Raw genomic sequence first — 17,008 nt, forward strand, 5'->3', positions numbered from 1 at the left:
TCCTCTTCCTGCTGGGGAGGATCTGGGAATTTCAGCCATATGCGTGCTAAGAAAGGGATTTCTAAACTTTTCTCCTTCCCTGCCTCCTGCTGCATACTGCAAAAAGCAAGCCCTTGTTGTGTAGCTGGCTGTGCAGCACTTATGAGCGGTATGCATGACAGCCTGGGAATCCCGTCCCAGAGAGCATGTGTCAGCAGCAGCCTCCTCACACGCTGGCCTCCCCAACCCCTTCATTTATGCGCTCACTGCTGTAACTACAGACTGCTGGCACTGAAGCTGGGGAGCACAGCACGGCCTCCTAATGACAGCCTGGTATCACCAGCGCTAGCAGCAGGGCTGGCCGCGGAACCACGCCAAGCCCTGTGCCCTGATCCATTTCAAGTCTTTTTTAAAGTAACGAGGTGATAATTTCTATAAAATGCCCCCTGAAAGCCTTGCCGCCCCGTGCCCAGGCTGCACCTAGAGCCTCCCCTCCACATTCAGCTGGGAAATACAAAGCTGCTGCCGGGCGGGCATGGGGGCGAGCGGGTGCGCTTATTCTTGCTCGGGGCAGCTCCCTTCACGGAAAACCTCTGCGAAAAAAAAAAAAAAAGATAAAAAAAAATAAGTTTCCAGTCAGGCGAAGCGGCTGCACAGAGCAGGAGACGCTCGGGGTCACCTCAGCGGGCCGGACCCGGAGGGAGGACTCAGGCGGGATCCCCACACACCCCTCACGGGGTCGCTGAGGGGGTCCCTGAGGGGGTCGCTGAGGGGGTCCCGGTTCCTCACCGCCCCCGGGGCCCTCGGCCCGGGCCCAGCGCCCTCCCGCCCCGCCCCGGTGGGGAGGCGGCAGCGCCTGCGCACGGCGCCTCGCCCGGCCAGTGCGGCAGCGGCGGGCGGGCGGCAGCCGCAGCGGCGGCGGCGGGCGGGGGGCCGAGGGCGGCGGGCGGCGGCGGCAGCGCCCGGCTGAGGGGCGGCGGGGGGCGGCCGGCCCCGCTCCCGGCTCGCTGCGGGCCGCGGCGTTTTGTGGGGCGGGGGCCGCTCGGCCGGCGATTTGACATCTCGGGGCCGGGCAGGGCCCGGCCGGCGGCTGTCGGGGCCGAGCCGGGGGCTGGCGGCCGGTTTTGGGGGGGGCGGTGGCGTGAGGGAAGCGAGACAAAGAGCGAGGAGGAGGAGGAGGAGGAGGAGGAAGGGGACGCTCGGGCTCTGCCACATTCCTGCGCGGAGGAAGGCGGCGTTAGCCCGGCACGGCCAGCTGGGCTCCGCGCCCTCGGCTGCTCCTGCAGGAGGAGGAGGAGGAGGAGGAGGAGGAGGATCAACCATGTAAGTTGGGAGCCGCCAGGGGTCCTGCAGGAAGATGGGGGATGCCGCGGACGCCAAGGAGATGAGGAAGACTTTCATCGTGCCCGCCATCAAGCCCTTCGACCATTATGATTTCTCCCGAGCCAAAATCGCCTGTAATCTCGCCTGGCTGGTGGCCAAAGCCTTTGGGACAGGTAGGTGGCGTCGGCTCCTTCCCGGCCTTTGATGCTGGTTCCTGCCTGGTGGCTCCGCTCCCCAGCAGCTGCCGAGGGGCGGCAGGAGGCAGCTCGGTCCTGGGGGGTTTCTTGTTCCCCTCATCACCTTCTGGCCTCCTCAGCACCGCCGCCTCCTTCAGTATTTTCCTGTATTTTACAGCCAATGTAATTTTATTCTAGGATTTGAACTCTACAAATCGTGGTTTGTCTTATTTTTTTTTTCCCGGGGTCACGCTTCTAAAAGGCCAAAAATAAATTAAAAAAAAAAAAAAAACAAGCCAGCAAAACAAGCCTGTGTTTGGGTGTTGGAGAGCTGAATTGAGGGTTAGCGATGGAAATGGACGTGCGCTGCAGTTTTGACGTGTGTGCCAGGAGCCTGTAGCCATTTGAGTGGTTAAGCAATAAGAAGGATTTGGGGGAAAAGCGTTTAATGCCGGGTTTTGGCCTGCAGAGTACAGCAGGCTTTCCTTGTCCGAGTGTAAATAGAGCTGATTGTAATGCCTCTGAGAGGCGACACTTCTGGGTCTCCGAAATACCGGGCCTTGAGGAATACCAGAACTATTATCCTATCCTTGAAATGCTGTCAGGCGCTGAGGAACACCAGGCTGCAGAGGTCTTCTGAGGAAGGCATCTTGAAAACTTACCAGGCTGGGTGGTGTTGTTGTTATTGTTGTTTGTTTTTATAGTTGTCGTATATTAATCGTCTAGTTTTCTATGATTTAAAAACAGGGGTTTTCTTTGAAAGGTGAGCTAAATGTTCGCAGTCTATATTTTCACCCCTCTCCTGTGTAGAATAACAGGAAAAGGTCCCTCCTTTTGGAATTTTGTGGCTTTTGCATTTAAGGCCAGAGCATTGTTTCACATACTTCACCAGGGTTAAAGGTGTGCCATTATGATGCCCCTGGGAACCAATGATATTTGACACGGGGCTTCCAAAAAGCCGCTTTCAAAGTGTTTGAACCTAGTGAAATTTTGCTAAGGTCAGTGACTACTGAAATGAAATGCATATTCATCACATGAGAAATGAAAACAGTACTTTGATGTTTTTCCATTATAAAAACTTGCCAGTAAGTATTCCTTACTTTCCTTTGTAAAACTGAGGAGGTACATAATGCTTTTGTATAAGGCTTTATCAGCTTTGCAGGCGTAAGAGGGAAATAGTACTAGTGATAATTCTTCAAGTCCTTGTTCCTAGGTGTTGAGAGATGATGATCTTTTTGAGTAGCTCGGCTTTATAGGCTGTATTTGTGGGGTGTCGGGTGCACAGTGCTTGTGCAATTGCATAACCCAGCATTCTAACCTGAAAAGCTTTTGCTATTGGAGTTGGACACATTCTCAGGCTGTGGTTGAAATGTCTTGGTTCACCTTGGTGGAGTTGTTATTGGATGTGTAAAGCAACCTCCCGGGTACTTGTCAGTTAACACTTTATGGAAAGCGTGATCCAAAACAGGTTCTTGTGCTCCTTGTTACTGTGGTGGTTCAGAGACACACAAATGAGACATCATTAGAGGAGGTGATCACTCCTTTTGCCCCCTAAATAATTCCATAACCTAACTGGTAAGAGGAGAGCTAAACAAATGCACTAGTAGTGTTTCTATTCTCACGGTTCCTCTATCTGGTTAATATCACTAGTAGCTTCAGAGTTCCTGTCTAAAGCAGGGACAAACGGTACACGAGACTTACATGTCTGCAATACAAACGCTTCCTTTATGCTTGGAGAGAAACAGAAGAACTGACCTTCACCTCTTCCAAGAAGGAAGGAAGTTTGACAGGATTGGATTTTTTAAACTATTTGTTTTAGTTCTTCAGACTAGATCACAACCTCAGCCACGTCTCCTGCCAGCTATCACTATATGCATTCATACAAAGGAATTACAGAGGATTATTAGAGTGCTTACAGAGGCCACATTTTATTTCTTTTTTTAATCCTTGAAATACTGGAATTCCTTGAGTGGGTGGGGGAAGTGAAGGATTTTTCCCCACCCTCTCTGCAAGAAATGATTGCTGTTCACTTGGATTAATGAAAGACAGAAGTTGCTGTGATCCACTGGAGAAGTCCATATCTTTATATATCAGATGGGTACATCTTTCAGCTCCAGTGGGCATGTTTTGCATTCCTAAAAGCATATTGTAGTACAGTCAAAATTGTTGGGTAAAGCTTGAGTAGGAGTTGTGAAGAGAATTCTCTTGAAGAAGAATTCTGGAATATGGAGCATCCATTAAGACGTAGCTGTGACTTTTGGTGGTTGATGATTGTTATCTGCATCGAAAACCAGAGACCGATTGTGTGTTGTTATCTGTGAAGCTGTGAGAACAGTCTGGCTGACAACATAGCCAAGTCAAAGTAAGTTGTCTTGCTGGTAAGCTGTCTTTATAAGAGTAAGTACACTAACATCTTGAAGGCATCTTGTTTGAAGAATATTTTATAGGAAGATTTTTTTTAAGAAATACTGAAGACAGCACTCATATTTATGTATTGACAGTCTAGGGTTTTGTATCTTGATGGTTCTTGTTTTGTTTTGCAAAAAGCGTCTCCATGTTAGTGCAGGATAGATTAAACATTTTGTGATAACATTTTGTGATGATTTTAGTGACACAGCTAGCAGTAACTGAGGGGCAATGTTTCACCTTAGAAATGAAATCTGCAAGCACTCAATTTCAGCATTAGCTCCCAATGCTGGGAGTTAACTATTTGAGTATAGAAAAACTGCTTTCCAAAGGAGTGCTTGAATTGTGTTGATGATATTATATGTTTTGACTTGAAATATAATAATAATTACTAATCTTATTTAAAAGAATCTAATTAACAAGAATAATTTTTAAAAGGTCTTGGTGTTTTGCTCTGTATCCTTTTTTTCCTCAAACAACAAAAGTGAATGTCATCATTTTCAAGTGTGAGGTTTTGTCTTCTCACTCTACTGTAGTCACAGAAGATGTAGCTGGAAAAGCTCTTCTGTCCAGCATCCTGAAGATAGGCTGAGCTAAATATACATTATTCCTGATGTCTGTTTAGCCTGGGTTCTTTTTTTGTTTTGTTTTTAATCTGTAATTACAGAGATTCCATTGTATGTCTGGTAGTCAGTTTGAATCCTTATATATCTCTAGATCTTGGAAGAGTATAATAATCTTGGTGCTTCTTGCCACATTGTAAATCCATTACTTCCTTGTTTTATTGCTGGTGGATGTGAGGACTGTGGACGCCTTACCTCTTTATAACACCTTTCTCATAATAAAGACATCATCTCCTCTCTGTTCTGCAGTTTAGACAAAACAAGCTTTTTTCAAATTCATTTTAAGTCAAGCTTTTCTGGATTCTTTTTTTCCTCTTCATCGTGTCTTCTGTGATCCTGTTCAGCGTGAATGCTGTACACGAACCTAGATCTAATTGTCCAGCTAAGCCCTTGCCAAATTTACAGGGTAGATTTGAAAAAAATTACCTCATCTTTCCAACCTATAATATTCTCTTTTATTCACTAGAATATGTTTGTCATTTTTGCATCAGCCTAGAATTGTTGACTCATACAATTTGTGATTCACTATCGCTCCATATCTTTCGCTGCAGAACTACTGCCTACTCAGTTGTTCCCATCTTGTAATCGTGTGGTTGTAGGTTCCTGCTTTGCAGCTATACTTATATAACTGCATCCTATTTCCAAACCACTTCTTCCACTAATCAAAATCATCTTGAATTATAATTTTGTTTTCCAAAATGCTTTTAATCCCTTTGGAGCTTGGAATCAGTTCTCTAGAACCTTGGCCAGTGTGAATGAAAGCTCTCATTCTTGAACCTTGAACCATACATTCTTCCAATTTGGTAGGGAACCTCTGAATAGTTTTTGAATATCTCTTTTTTTCAGCCAGCTTTGCATCCAATTTTTAGTTTCTAAGTTAAGACTCTCTCTGACATTTATGATTCTGAGAATATTATGGGAACAATTTTAAAGTCAAGCTAAACCTCTTGCTTTTCTGCTATCCACACAACATGTTATGCTGCCACAGTAATAAATTTCACTGACTTAGCATGATTCTTTTTGACAGGACTGAAGCTAAATAAAAGCTGCACAGGTCTGAGTGCTTGCGCTAAACCTCAGTTTGAGTGTCTTCTGCAGTCAAAACAGAATAGTCCGTGTGGCTTTCAACATCCAATTTGCCACCTATAGGTGTCTGAAGCAGTAGATTATGAATTGCATCATTTGCAACTAAACATTAGCCAAGAAACTTAAAAATAGCTTGCTCCTGATGATTAATATGTTCAGAATTGATTATATGCTGCTACTTACTGCTGTTTGCAGATGTTGCCAGTAGAACCAGGAAGGGAGGAAATGCACATTGTGTGTCTGACAGAAGCAAGTTTTAACTAAATACTCTCATGTGCTGCGCTGGTTGTTGCAGGCCAGAACGCCTCATCATCTTTCCTTAGCAGAACTCATTTCTTTACTCTGGCTCAGTTTGACAGCTAGCTAAAACTTGCACAAGAGTTGGGAGTATAAAAGCAGACATTAGGGATTCTTGCCAGGATAACCTTTTATTTATATATATATGTGTGTGTATGTATCATGATCTCTTTTCTCGCGTTTCTAAACTATTTACTGACAAATTGATACTTTGGTCAATCCTACTAGAATCAGTTGATTGGACTAATCATTGACTGTGATGGTCTACTTGAAGTTTATTGTATCCCTAATTTCTGTCTAATGCATGAAACATGGTTTGACTGTAGATTTTTTCTATTTTTTTTTTTTTTTTTTAAGTAAATGAAAGCAAAGGAGTTTTTGAGCTTAACAGGTTTGCCAAAGTCATTTGTAGTTGTAGACTGTGCATGTACAGAAGTATGGAAGATGAATTATTAAGTTGTTAGGATTCTTACTACATGATAAAACGCCAGGTAAGGGAGTTTATGATCTATTCTTTCAATGACTTCATGTTATCCAGCCTACCTGGAGCATAGCTGGCATTAAACCTGAAGTGCCTGCCTGCAGAAGGTGATGTGAAGAGACTAACGAAATGCTCATCTATGTGACAAGATGAAGTATACTTCCCTTTTATATTCTTCAACGATCATTGCCACTACTACAGCAGTCCTCTAGCTTCATTCCTTCAGTGATTTAGGATAGTCGGTTGGGTTAATTTAGTGACTCCATGTTTAAAGGTGCTCTCATTCTGACTATCTGTCCATGGAAAGTGAATTGGGAACTTCTCAGCTTTCCCATATGAGATGTTCTTGTAAGTTCATTTTTCTAGCTACCTGGGGGACTTGAATGAGCAGAGCTGGATACGATGCCGTTGCAGAAATGAGTAACTTTTATCCACTTGCTTTGGCAAACCCAGGGCTCTGAATGAATGCTTTTGGTGATCACAGTCCAGAAAATAGTGCTGGGGGTAAAAATCCCTCCAGGCTTGCAAGAAAAATTAAGCGACCCGCCCCCCTTCCCTCCCAAAAGTACATCATTACTGGTTCAGGTGGTAGTAATGGGAGATCCTTGCTACAAAGTTGAAATGTGTTTGCCTAATGCAAGAGTTGTATAGTTCTAGCAGTTTCTTAACCATTTTATTTTCCTCAATTAGAAGCTAAGAGAGCCTGTAGTACAGACACCGAGGTAGATGTTTCACCTCCTGTCTGTGTAGTTATGGCTGACAAAAAGTTTTCTTTTGTGGTTTGAGGTCCTTAAGTTCAAGAAGTAAGTTTTTATCTCTAAATTTCTGAAGTAATCCTTTATTTAAAACAGTTACAATAAAGATCTGTTATCAAGATGCCAAATGAGTGTGATGGGATTATAACTATAGGATTATCTTTATTTCTTGTATCTCACCCATCTTGAAAACAAGTTCTGAAGGTATTTATGCAAGTTAGAGTTGATCCCTTTACTTTCAGGGGTAATTTTAAGTTATTCTTAGGTTTATCAGAACTTGAATAAATAGGCAGGTGTTGGTAAAGCGGATGTTACACTTTCCCGTTTTTTCCTGTATACTTGGTGAGCATTTCCTGTTGTGCTACTGAAGACAGAATATGGGACAGGCTAGACAAGTAGTGTGGCCCAGAACAGCTTTTCTTACGTGATGCTCAGCACTCCGGAAAAATAACTGAGGTCTGGATGGGGCATGAAGTTAGAATCTGTTTTGTTTACTTTGTGGTGTTTGTTTTGTTTTGTGTCTGAGATAAGAAATCTTTCTAGAAACTGCGACCCCTATAAAAAATAATAATTAAAAAAAGCCTCAATGACACTATACCTGAAATTTAGATCTGATATAACTAGCACTCTTCAAAACAATACTGTGTTGCAAGAAAATATATTTGGCTTATTGTTCGATAGCGTGTCTTCTATAAAACATTTTTTTCCATACAAAGATCAGACCTTCTGTTGTATTCTTCTTCAAGCAGTCATCATGACAGAGAAAATAATTCTCTTCCTTCGTCCAAAATAGTCATCCACAGACAAATGGCTTTTGTTGAGTTTCTTTGCACAAGATTTCCAAAAAGACGTGTTCCAATTGGTAAAGCAGGAGATGTAAGGTGAGGAATAGCTTGCAATGTACTCAACCCCTTTATATCTTTACGAGTTGTTTTCCAATTCAGCACATGAGGCAGAACTGAGGACTGTAGGCTTTTTGTCAGGGTAAGCCTGTAGGTATTGGAAGCTACTCAGTTGCTATGTTTGAGGGTGGCAGGGCTTCTGTGTTTTTATTTCATGATGGCTCATCAGCAAGACACCCTCAGAATGTTATGTGAACTGCATGCTCAGAGTGCAGAGCTGCTCCCCAAGGAGTGGACTAGCAGTCTATTTTTGTGGCATTTAGAGATGGGGGTAGGGCCTAGATTTGTTTTCACAGAAATACTTTAAATAAACAAGTATCTCTCAAGTTCAGTTTAGTTGCAGTGGAGAAAGGTAAGAATTGTGACAGCAAAAGTCAGTCTGCCCTAAGTCTGTAGAAGCTGATCTTCTAGGTAGTTGCTCCTTGGCACAAGTTAGTCAAGAACAGCAAAGGAAGTGGCAGACAGAGCAAATCAAAGGCCCCTCCAAAACACAACGGCAAACTGAAGTGTCTTCCTCATCTAATAAGATGAGGAAGAGTTTCATGAGGAAACTATGAAAATTCATCAAAAGCTATTGTATAAATCTCATTTTCCTGGCCTGTTCTTGGTCCTCAGGGATTCGACTTTCATGAAGGCTCTAGCTCTACTCTGTGTCGAAATGGCAATGTGGCACATTAGCAAGTGGAGTCTGAATGGCAGAAACTTACGTTGATACTGTATGGCGAAGGCATACCTTTGCTGGCCTGCAGAAAACTGCCAAGTGATTGAGTCCATTAAGAGCTGGCATAAATTCATCTACAGGTTTGCGCTAGGAAGTGCTTGAAGGTATTAGTCAGAACTTTCACAGAATAAATCTTTGTTAAATCTCAAAGCCTTTTACAAGTAGTTTTTTCTTAATGTGCTTGTTGGTGGAAGTCAGTAACCTGTAGAGATGGAAATTTTCTAGTCTGAGGTTTAATGTGGCCTTTGGCTCCCAAGAATAGGGAAGCCCTAGTATTTTTAACTTGTTTATGTTATCTTCTGGAATAGAAGCCTCCATCAAAAAGGCCTCTTTTTCAAGTGTGTACGCTTCCTGAATGCACGCATTCAAAAACCTGGAGTTGTTCACTGTCATAATCTTGTAGTCATGTAACTCAGGAATTATATTAGTCTATATGGAAATCTGGAAATTTTACCACAAAAAAAGTTAATTTTTAGAGAAAGCTTAGACTTTCCACATTATAATGAATAACTTTTTCCCAAGAAGGACATGACACTGTCTCAAGGAGTAATTCATCTGAGCAGAGTTGTGTGTATATTTTTTAAATAAAGCCCTTTCTAAAGGTAAATTCAGGGCTAGTAGCCATGAATTATTTTTAGGTAATTCCATCCCTCTAAAGTTAACTGTTAAACTTGAAAGGTAAGCTAGAATTATTTCATTTACAAACATACCTTGTTTATTTTAAAGCTTGGAATGCATCCTTTCATGTTTTTCTTCTCTAAAGAGAACTTTTTTAAAAATAAAAATCAATCGATATCAAGAACAGGCTTGCAAAATTGCAACCTGTGATCCTGGTGACAATTTCAGAGGAGAAGAATGGTGTGAGTGCTCTCTGGAGGTGTGGTTTATCTCTGCTCCCAGCAGAGCTGTTTCCCAGCCAGCTCAGGCCTCTCAGGGCTTTGACAGGCCTGAAGCCTGTGAGGTGGTGGCTTCCCAGCCTCCTGGGCAACCTTTTCCAGCACTTGGCCGCCATTCCTGGGGAGAATTCTCCTCATGCTGAGCTGAGATTTCCCTCGTGGCAGCCTGTGACTGCTGCCTGGTTTGGGAACAGCCTGAGTCCATGTGCCCGTGAGGTGCCCGCTGGGCGCTGCAGGCCGGGCCTCCCAGCCTCCGCAGCACATCCCCAGCTCCTCACGGGCTGAAGCCCACACTCAGTGTCCCACTCATATCCCTGACATAATCACCCATATATCTCTAATATAATCACTCTTCTTTGCCACAAACTCCAAGGTCAATGGTACGTTGTGGCAGAATGTGCGACACTATTGATTATGAAACGGTTACTTACTGTTCCAGCTTAATATGAAGGACTCTTGTCAGCTGGGCAAGGAAAGGGACTGCTGAAATGCACATAATGGGCATCAGTGTTAGGGCACTGCCCTGCCTCACGGGGCAGTTCCACTCTCTCCAGTCGTGCCGGCGCTGCTGCTAATAGCTTTCGGCCCCGTGGTGGTTGTGGCAGGGTGCTAGGCACAGCCGTCGGGTTGCAGCTCCCCCCGCATCAAGCTGCTGTGTTTTGCCCTGCGCTGTGCTCCTTCGCTGTCACAAGCTAGCCTCCAGTCCAAATCTTCTGGCAGGATCCAGTCTGGCATCAGGCAGTCGGATACATGCATTAGAAGTGGGGAAGAAGTGCGTATCTTCCTGTGTGCAAAACTTAGGGGACTCTTTCTGAAGACAAGTTTTCATCTTGTTACAGCAGGGCTTCTTCAGGTGTATGCTTTCACAATGGTTTGTTGTTGTTTGTTTTTTTAACTTCAGAATATGTCTGCGGTCACCATGTCTCGTGGTAGCACCTTCTGTCCATGTTCTGTTTCTCCAATAATTTTAAATTCCAAGTTTATTTTCGTGAACACCATTAAGGTTCTATTCTGGGTTCATTTTTGTGACCACCAAGGAAAAAAAAAGAAATGGCATAAGTATATTTTTCTCTCTTGCCGTATTTTTCAAATACAGAAATATTTCTGTAAAAAAATCTGTTTGTCTTTGATAGCTATCATCTTGATTTTAGTGTATTGGGTTTTTTTCCTTATTAAACCCCAGGAATGGATGTCCTTCTTCCATGACAAATACACTTAATGCATCTTGTCACTTTCAGGTATGTTTCAGAGATAAAAGATCAGTAAAGACTCACAGGCAAAGGGTTTGCTGTTTCCTATCTTAAGATTTCTCCTCTGGCTCAATTTTGGGACTTGAAATCTGAATTTCAAACTTTCAGTCTTAAAATCCATTGTTCTGAATCTAAAGCACAGAGTGCGTAACTGCTGTTTGTGTTTATCTAACTGCTCCTGCCTCAAGGTTTTGTTTGATATGGTAATGAAGTTTTTAGGCTTTCTAAGAAATCACAAAGGATTTGATCTACTCATTTCCACCACCACCCCAGCCCAACTTCCCATGTAACTCAGAGAAGGTCTGATGTTTGTCTTATCCTTTCTTGGCTAGAAGGCGGCCAGCTCTTCGTCTGGAGCCCTTAATGGGAGCACATGGGCAGTAATAGAATATGTATGAGGAAGAAGATAATCTGTTATTATCTTGTGATGGCATGTTCTGTGGGTTTTTCTCTGTCTCTCCTGCTCCACCCGTATTGGGCTGTTTACTCCACCCTCTGCTTCAAATCTCGTCTGCGTAGCCATTTAGCCAGCTGAAGGCGGCGGGGATGGGAATTGGACAGAAACCTGGAGTTGCATCACTGTTTTCCTACATGCTTTGTTCCTTGCAGCAATTAAATAGGCTTTTCCACTTGGGTTCAGGGAAGGAATCACATGCACTTTCTCTCATAAATGCTCTTGGCTTAACTAATTTTAAAACAATGTGGAGTGAAATTCTTAAAGGGGGATGTGGAGCATCTTGCAGTGCATATCTCTAGAAATGTGAAGTCTGAAATGACGTCCAAGTTATTTTCCCCATCACTGGTGATTTGTTTTACTTGATTTAATATCATATCGAATTAATTTGTAACTATTGCATTTGTGGTAGACAGCAAGAAGTATACTCCCTCTGAGGCTTTATAAAGTATTTGGAAAAACTGTTACAGATCATCTTGGACTGCCAATTTTGGGGTTAAAATCGCAGTATAAACTTGAAAGAATTTTGCATAGCTTTCTAAGCTAGTTCATTTTAAAAGAAAAAAATCTACTATTGAAAGAGAAGCACTAACATAAATAGACAAATAATACTTCAGTATTTTGTCAGAAGGATACCTATAATTTTCCTTGTTTGTTTTTTTTTTTTTCATTTTAATTTCATTAAAACACTCACTTATTTATGTGTAACTGCTGGATTGTCATTCTGTGATGCATAACCTTTGACATAAGCAGCACAATACGCATATATAAAACCTAGAAGGCTGCTGAGTGGAAGTTTCCCTTTTTGCCTCAGGAATTAATCTTTGCTCAAATGTTCCATTCCATTTTATTACAGTAACAGACAGTTTTTCTGTTCTTGAATGGACATTGTTTTGTCTCTAAATGTCTGACCTATATAATATTGTGCTGAAGGGAATTAGGATGTTTGAGCATGTATTTGGAAACGCCAGAAAATCTGAAATTAATGGTAATGTAAACCACAGGTTGGCCTTCTGGTGTGGCCTTCGCAGAGTGGAACTCTTTGAATTTTTCCTTAAGTTTCTATATATTGTTTAACTCTTACCTTTGTATGCAAAGTTACTGAGTAATGGTTCTGGCCTTCCCTTGAAGGTGCTTTCTGTGACATAATTTGGAGTCCACATGCTTAAAAACAAACCAAACAAGAACTAGTGCTATACCTATCCTTTCTAATACTGACAGATGTTTTATTCATTTTTTTTTTTTGGTAGAAAATGTTCCAGAAGAACTGCGAGAACCATTTTACACAGACCAATATGACCAGGAGCACATTAAACCACCTGTTGTTAACTTGCTGCTGTCTGCAGAACTCTACTGTCGTGCTGGGAGCCTTATTCTCAAGAGTGATGCTGCAAAACCACTTCTAGGTCATGATGCGGTTATACAAGCTCTGGCACAAAAAGGCCTTTATGTCACTGACCAAGAAAAATTGGTGACTGAACGAGATCTTCACAAAAAACCCATTCAGATGGTGAGTGTTTAAAGTTTACGTGTTTACTACGTTTCTTCTGTGTACTCCCAAAAATTGCATACCTATTTCTTTTTAACATGCATCATTTTGTTACAGGTTTTTTTTGTTTGTTTTTTTTTTTTTCAAATGCATTTCATTACTGGGAGGCTTATGGTTGTTTTGTTTTGTTTTTCCATCTCCTCATAGCTGTCAGTACAAATGTAGTACCTTAGTATTAATGATTGAGAACAGCTATCATTCTGCTTAGTGCAAGTGTTACATTCTTAAACATAGGAGTGGCAGTATGATCACTTTCACTTCTGTTCTACAGCATTGACTGCCAGTGAAAATTTCTGTTTGAAAGGTGGTTTGAAAATTAAGGTGTGTTTTTAACCAGAGATCTCTGTAAGGATGGAAAAAAAAAAAGTTGAGATCATGCAGGCTATTCAACCTAATAACATTTGGTAGTCACTAGTTACCTATTAAATTACTGTAAAACTTAACAATGATATATTCTTTTATGAAGACTTAATATGCTTTTGCTTTCTCCAGTTGCTTACAACATAAGTTTAATAGATGAATGATTCTGTTACTAATCTCGTAAGCCATGGATTCTCCTCCTTGATTGGAGATGAAGGAAAAAAAAGTCTAAAACAGCTACATATGGCCGATCCTTTCCTCTAAGTTGTATGTAAACTGGCACTATGATAGAATAATCTTCAAAGTGAGGTATTTGAAACTGTTTTCACCTTCCTGTGTATTTAATGTTTGATACAGAAAATAAGAAAACAACAGTATGAGACTACTGGCATTGAGGTGACAACTTCCATTCTAACACAGAACTTTACTCAAGTTTGTTCATTTGAAATCGCTTGCAATTTTTATTATGATCTCAATAGAATTACTGTTCCTACTGCACTCTGTTCTCTTGAACTCCTCTGGATTTTATGGTCAGCAATTTGTAGCTGCTGCTCAAATGGAGGAAAAATTAATATAGCAATATTTTTATGCTCAGCTCATTGGGAGTGTGTGTTTACTGACATGTGAGAACACTAACCAGCATTTGGCAGAGTATGACTAAAGGCAGCCTCTCATTTCATCAATTGTTACTGGTTGATAAGTTACAGAGGCTTTACGGGTGTGAAATTAAAGCTACTGATTAGTAACTAATGATTTCTTCGATGCAGTATTGCCAGGAAGTACTAGACCTAATAGTTTGCACTTTGTTTGTTTTTGTTTTTTAGAGGTGGTAGTAGTCAATCTGAGATCAAGATGAAATTCTGAATGTTGGCTTTGGTTTTATTTTTTGATTGAAAATTCTGTCCTGCTCAGAGAGCGCTCAAGATCTAAAAATGCCAATATTTCAACAGTAGCATAATGAAACAAGTCAAGACACCCTTTCTGTGTGTTTTAGCTGTGATCACTGAATGCAGTGAACTTGAGATCTTACCAGTCTGATTTTTGATGTCGATATCCCTTTTATAAAGGAGAGTTCAGCAAAGAACCAGTGGCATTTCAGTTAAAGAAGGTGTGGATATAAAATGAGGTGTTCTGAAGTGATATAAAACTTGCAGGATGTTTGCAGCAGTCATGAGGCGTTGGTTTAAAATGTTCATAGAAGTAAGAACTTTTAAAAGAATAAGAAACAAACGTCCTGACTGTTCATGTTTTTATGTAACTTCATTCATGTCCCTGAATGAAGATAAGGTTGCTGACTTGCGTTTCTGAGTCTGGCTTTTTCATTTGATCCCTCTCTAGAGCAGTTGCATGAGGTATCTGTTTTCAGAGCTGTCAGTTGAGATATGTCTGTATTCTTCAGTATGCCAATCTTTAATTCAGTAATTAATGTTGCTTAAAACACACTTCAGTAGCAGTCTTGTATTTCTCCAGTGCTTGAGGAAATCTGAGGCTCTTCCCTGTGTTGTTTAGGTGTGGTCCAGCAGGTACTTAATCAGGCATGAATGCTGTAACAGCCGGCATCCAAGATTTCTACTCTAGGTCACTTGTCCCTGCCTCAGTACCAGCAACAGATCCTACAATCATAGAATGGTTTGGGTTGGAAGGGACCTTAAAACCCAAACAGCTGCCATGCGCAGGGACACCTCCCACCAGACCAGGTTGCTCACAAACCCATCCAGGCTGGCCTTGAGCACCTCCAGGGATGGGGCTTCTCTGAGCAGCCTGTGCCAGTGCCTCACCACTTTCATTGTGAAGAATTTCTTCCTTATATATAATCTAAATCTCCCGTTTCAATTTAAAGCCACTCCTATCACTCCACCCCCTGACAAGGAGTCTCTCCCCAGCTTTCCTGCAGCCCCCTTTAGTGCTGGAAGGCTGCTGTAAGGTCTCCCCGGAGCCTTCTTTTCTGGGCTAGCTGTTTCATGAGCAGCTGTGCAACAGCTGGGCCAAGGCAATGTGACAGGGAACACCAGGAAGCCCAACTGTCCTGGGCAGAAGGACAGCCAAGTCTGACACAGTTGCTACCAGAGAAATGGCTGTGAAAACTGGAGTCTTGATCCTAATATTCATAGCCCAGGGGTTTTAATTTGTCATGCCATGCTGAAGTCCCCAAGCAAATTCCTAGCAGCAGCGCTGTGTCTTAATTAGGAAGTCTCAACCTTTTTCCTTGTTACTCAGTAGGGTTGGCAGAGGATGTCAAATCTGGTGGTTGTACTATTGCCAGTCTTAAAATTATCCCTTTGACATCTTGCAGTACCTTTTCCTAGTCTTCCATATGTCTCCGTTCCTCCAGCTCGTACTATGTAAGCTATATATCCTGTTTTAGAGCATGGAATGATTTTTCTTTTTCAACTGTGTAGAACAGGAAAATCTGCATGTGTAATTAACTCATGCGTTCCTCTGTTAAGCCAGATTGTGTTAAACCTGTGCTCAGTCTAATTCTGAGTAATTTACTGGAAAGCTGTATGGTAGTTCTTACCTTTGTTATCTTGTCATCCCCATAAAAAAGGAAAAGATGGTGTTTGTTAGAGGATATCGAGTGTTTTCTGCTTAGATGTATTGCATTTCTAGAGCAGAGAAAGGGTGAGTTACCTTAGGAAAATAGGAAAAGAGATATGAGTACAGAATGGCTTGTTTGATTTATGCTCTGTGTGTAGCTGCAGTCAGACTGGGAATTGCTTGTACTGTGTACGTGTCTGTAGCAAAGGGATGGCTGCAGTGATTAATTCTTGGTTTGCTTCATGTGTGACTAGAATACTTACAGCAGCGATGTCAACGCTGGCCTTCTCGGTTTCTTAGACAGCAACAACTGAACCTTTCGCTAGGGAGCACCTCATGTAGTGGAAACCGAGAAGCCTGAAGTGGATGTGTTTCGTTCTTTATTTTCGTTTTATTTTCGTTTGGGTCAGGATGGGTGCTAGTTTCCGTGTTAGTCATTACTGCATTGGTGCCTAATTGGGGAAACTGCAAGTTTTTGTGTACGTTTATAAGTATGCGTGTAAATCCATGTATATTGTATGTATGTGCATACATAAACCAGGTTCCTACATGGCAGTGAATTGAGAAAGACCCAGAATTAACAGACAGTAACAGGAGAAAAGGTTTCTGTTAGAGACTCCCCTGTGTAGGGTGGGGAAGTCTGTGTGGGGTCAGGCTTGTTTTGGTTTCCCAAGTTTGGTTTGTTCACATCTTGTATTGTTTTCGTAGTAAAACTGAAAGCTGGTTTTTTTTTAGGCTTGTTCTGATTTAAAAACTTGTGATTGACACTGTTCCTGAGAGACTGCATCTTGACACAATATTTTATATCTCTTCAGTGGTACCTCTATTTCTGTTCTCCATCTATTGCAAGCCATTAATACTGTGTTTGCTTTTGTTAAATTTAATTATTTGATAGGATCCTCCTGTTGCTTTTATTTTTGGCAGGGGAGCAAAAAATGAAATACCACCTTATTGCTCTCCAGTTTGGAACTCAAGGAGTCTTGGTTCTGCCACGTTAGACTTTGAGCATTGCAAAAATAGACCAGAGCTTGGAATTAACACAACGTTCAACCAAGAACAGAAGTATTTTTGCTTCTGAAATCTATGCTTCAGTAGTGAAAAAAGAATTAACTGTTACTTAAAAGGTTGATGAAAACTGAGTTGCAAAAACATGAGCAAGGCTACTTTGGCAAGTTCCAGTGCGTTAACACGAAAAAAAAGTCTTCAGCAGGC

At 41.9% G+C, this 17,008-nt stretch overlaps 1 protein-coding gene across 2 annotated transcripts in view; it reads left to right on the forward strand.

Moving 5' to 3' along the window:
- Nucleotides 1–1,137: 1,137 nt before the first annotated feature.
- The window catches only part of CAMSAP2 (calmodulin regulated spectrin associated protein family member 2), a 77,903-nt gene continuing 62,032 nt past the window's right edge, over nucleotides 1,138–17,008 (forward strand). For both annotated transcript variants that reach the window (XM_032191823.1, XM_032191824.1), the window contains exons 1-2: nucleotides 1,138–1,475; nucleotides 12,600–12,859. In XM_032191823.1, coding sequence (XP_032047714.1) covers nucleotides 1,337–1,475; nucleotides 12,600–12,859 — 399 coding nt within the window. In that variant the 5' untranslated portion in view covers nucleotides 1,138–1,336. The remainder of the gene's footprint in view (nucleotides 1,476–12,599; nucleotides 12,860–17,008) is intronic.

The sequence above is a fragment of the Aythya fuligula genome, chromosome 8 (assembly GCF_009819795.1).
Source record: "Aythya fuligula isolate bAytFul2 chromosome 8, bAytFul2.pri, whole genome shotgun sequence".
NCBI classification, from domain to species: domain Eukaryota; kingdom Metazoa; phylum Chordata; class Aves; order Anseriformes; family Anatidae; genus Aythya; species Aythya fuligula.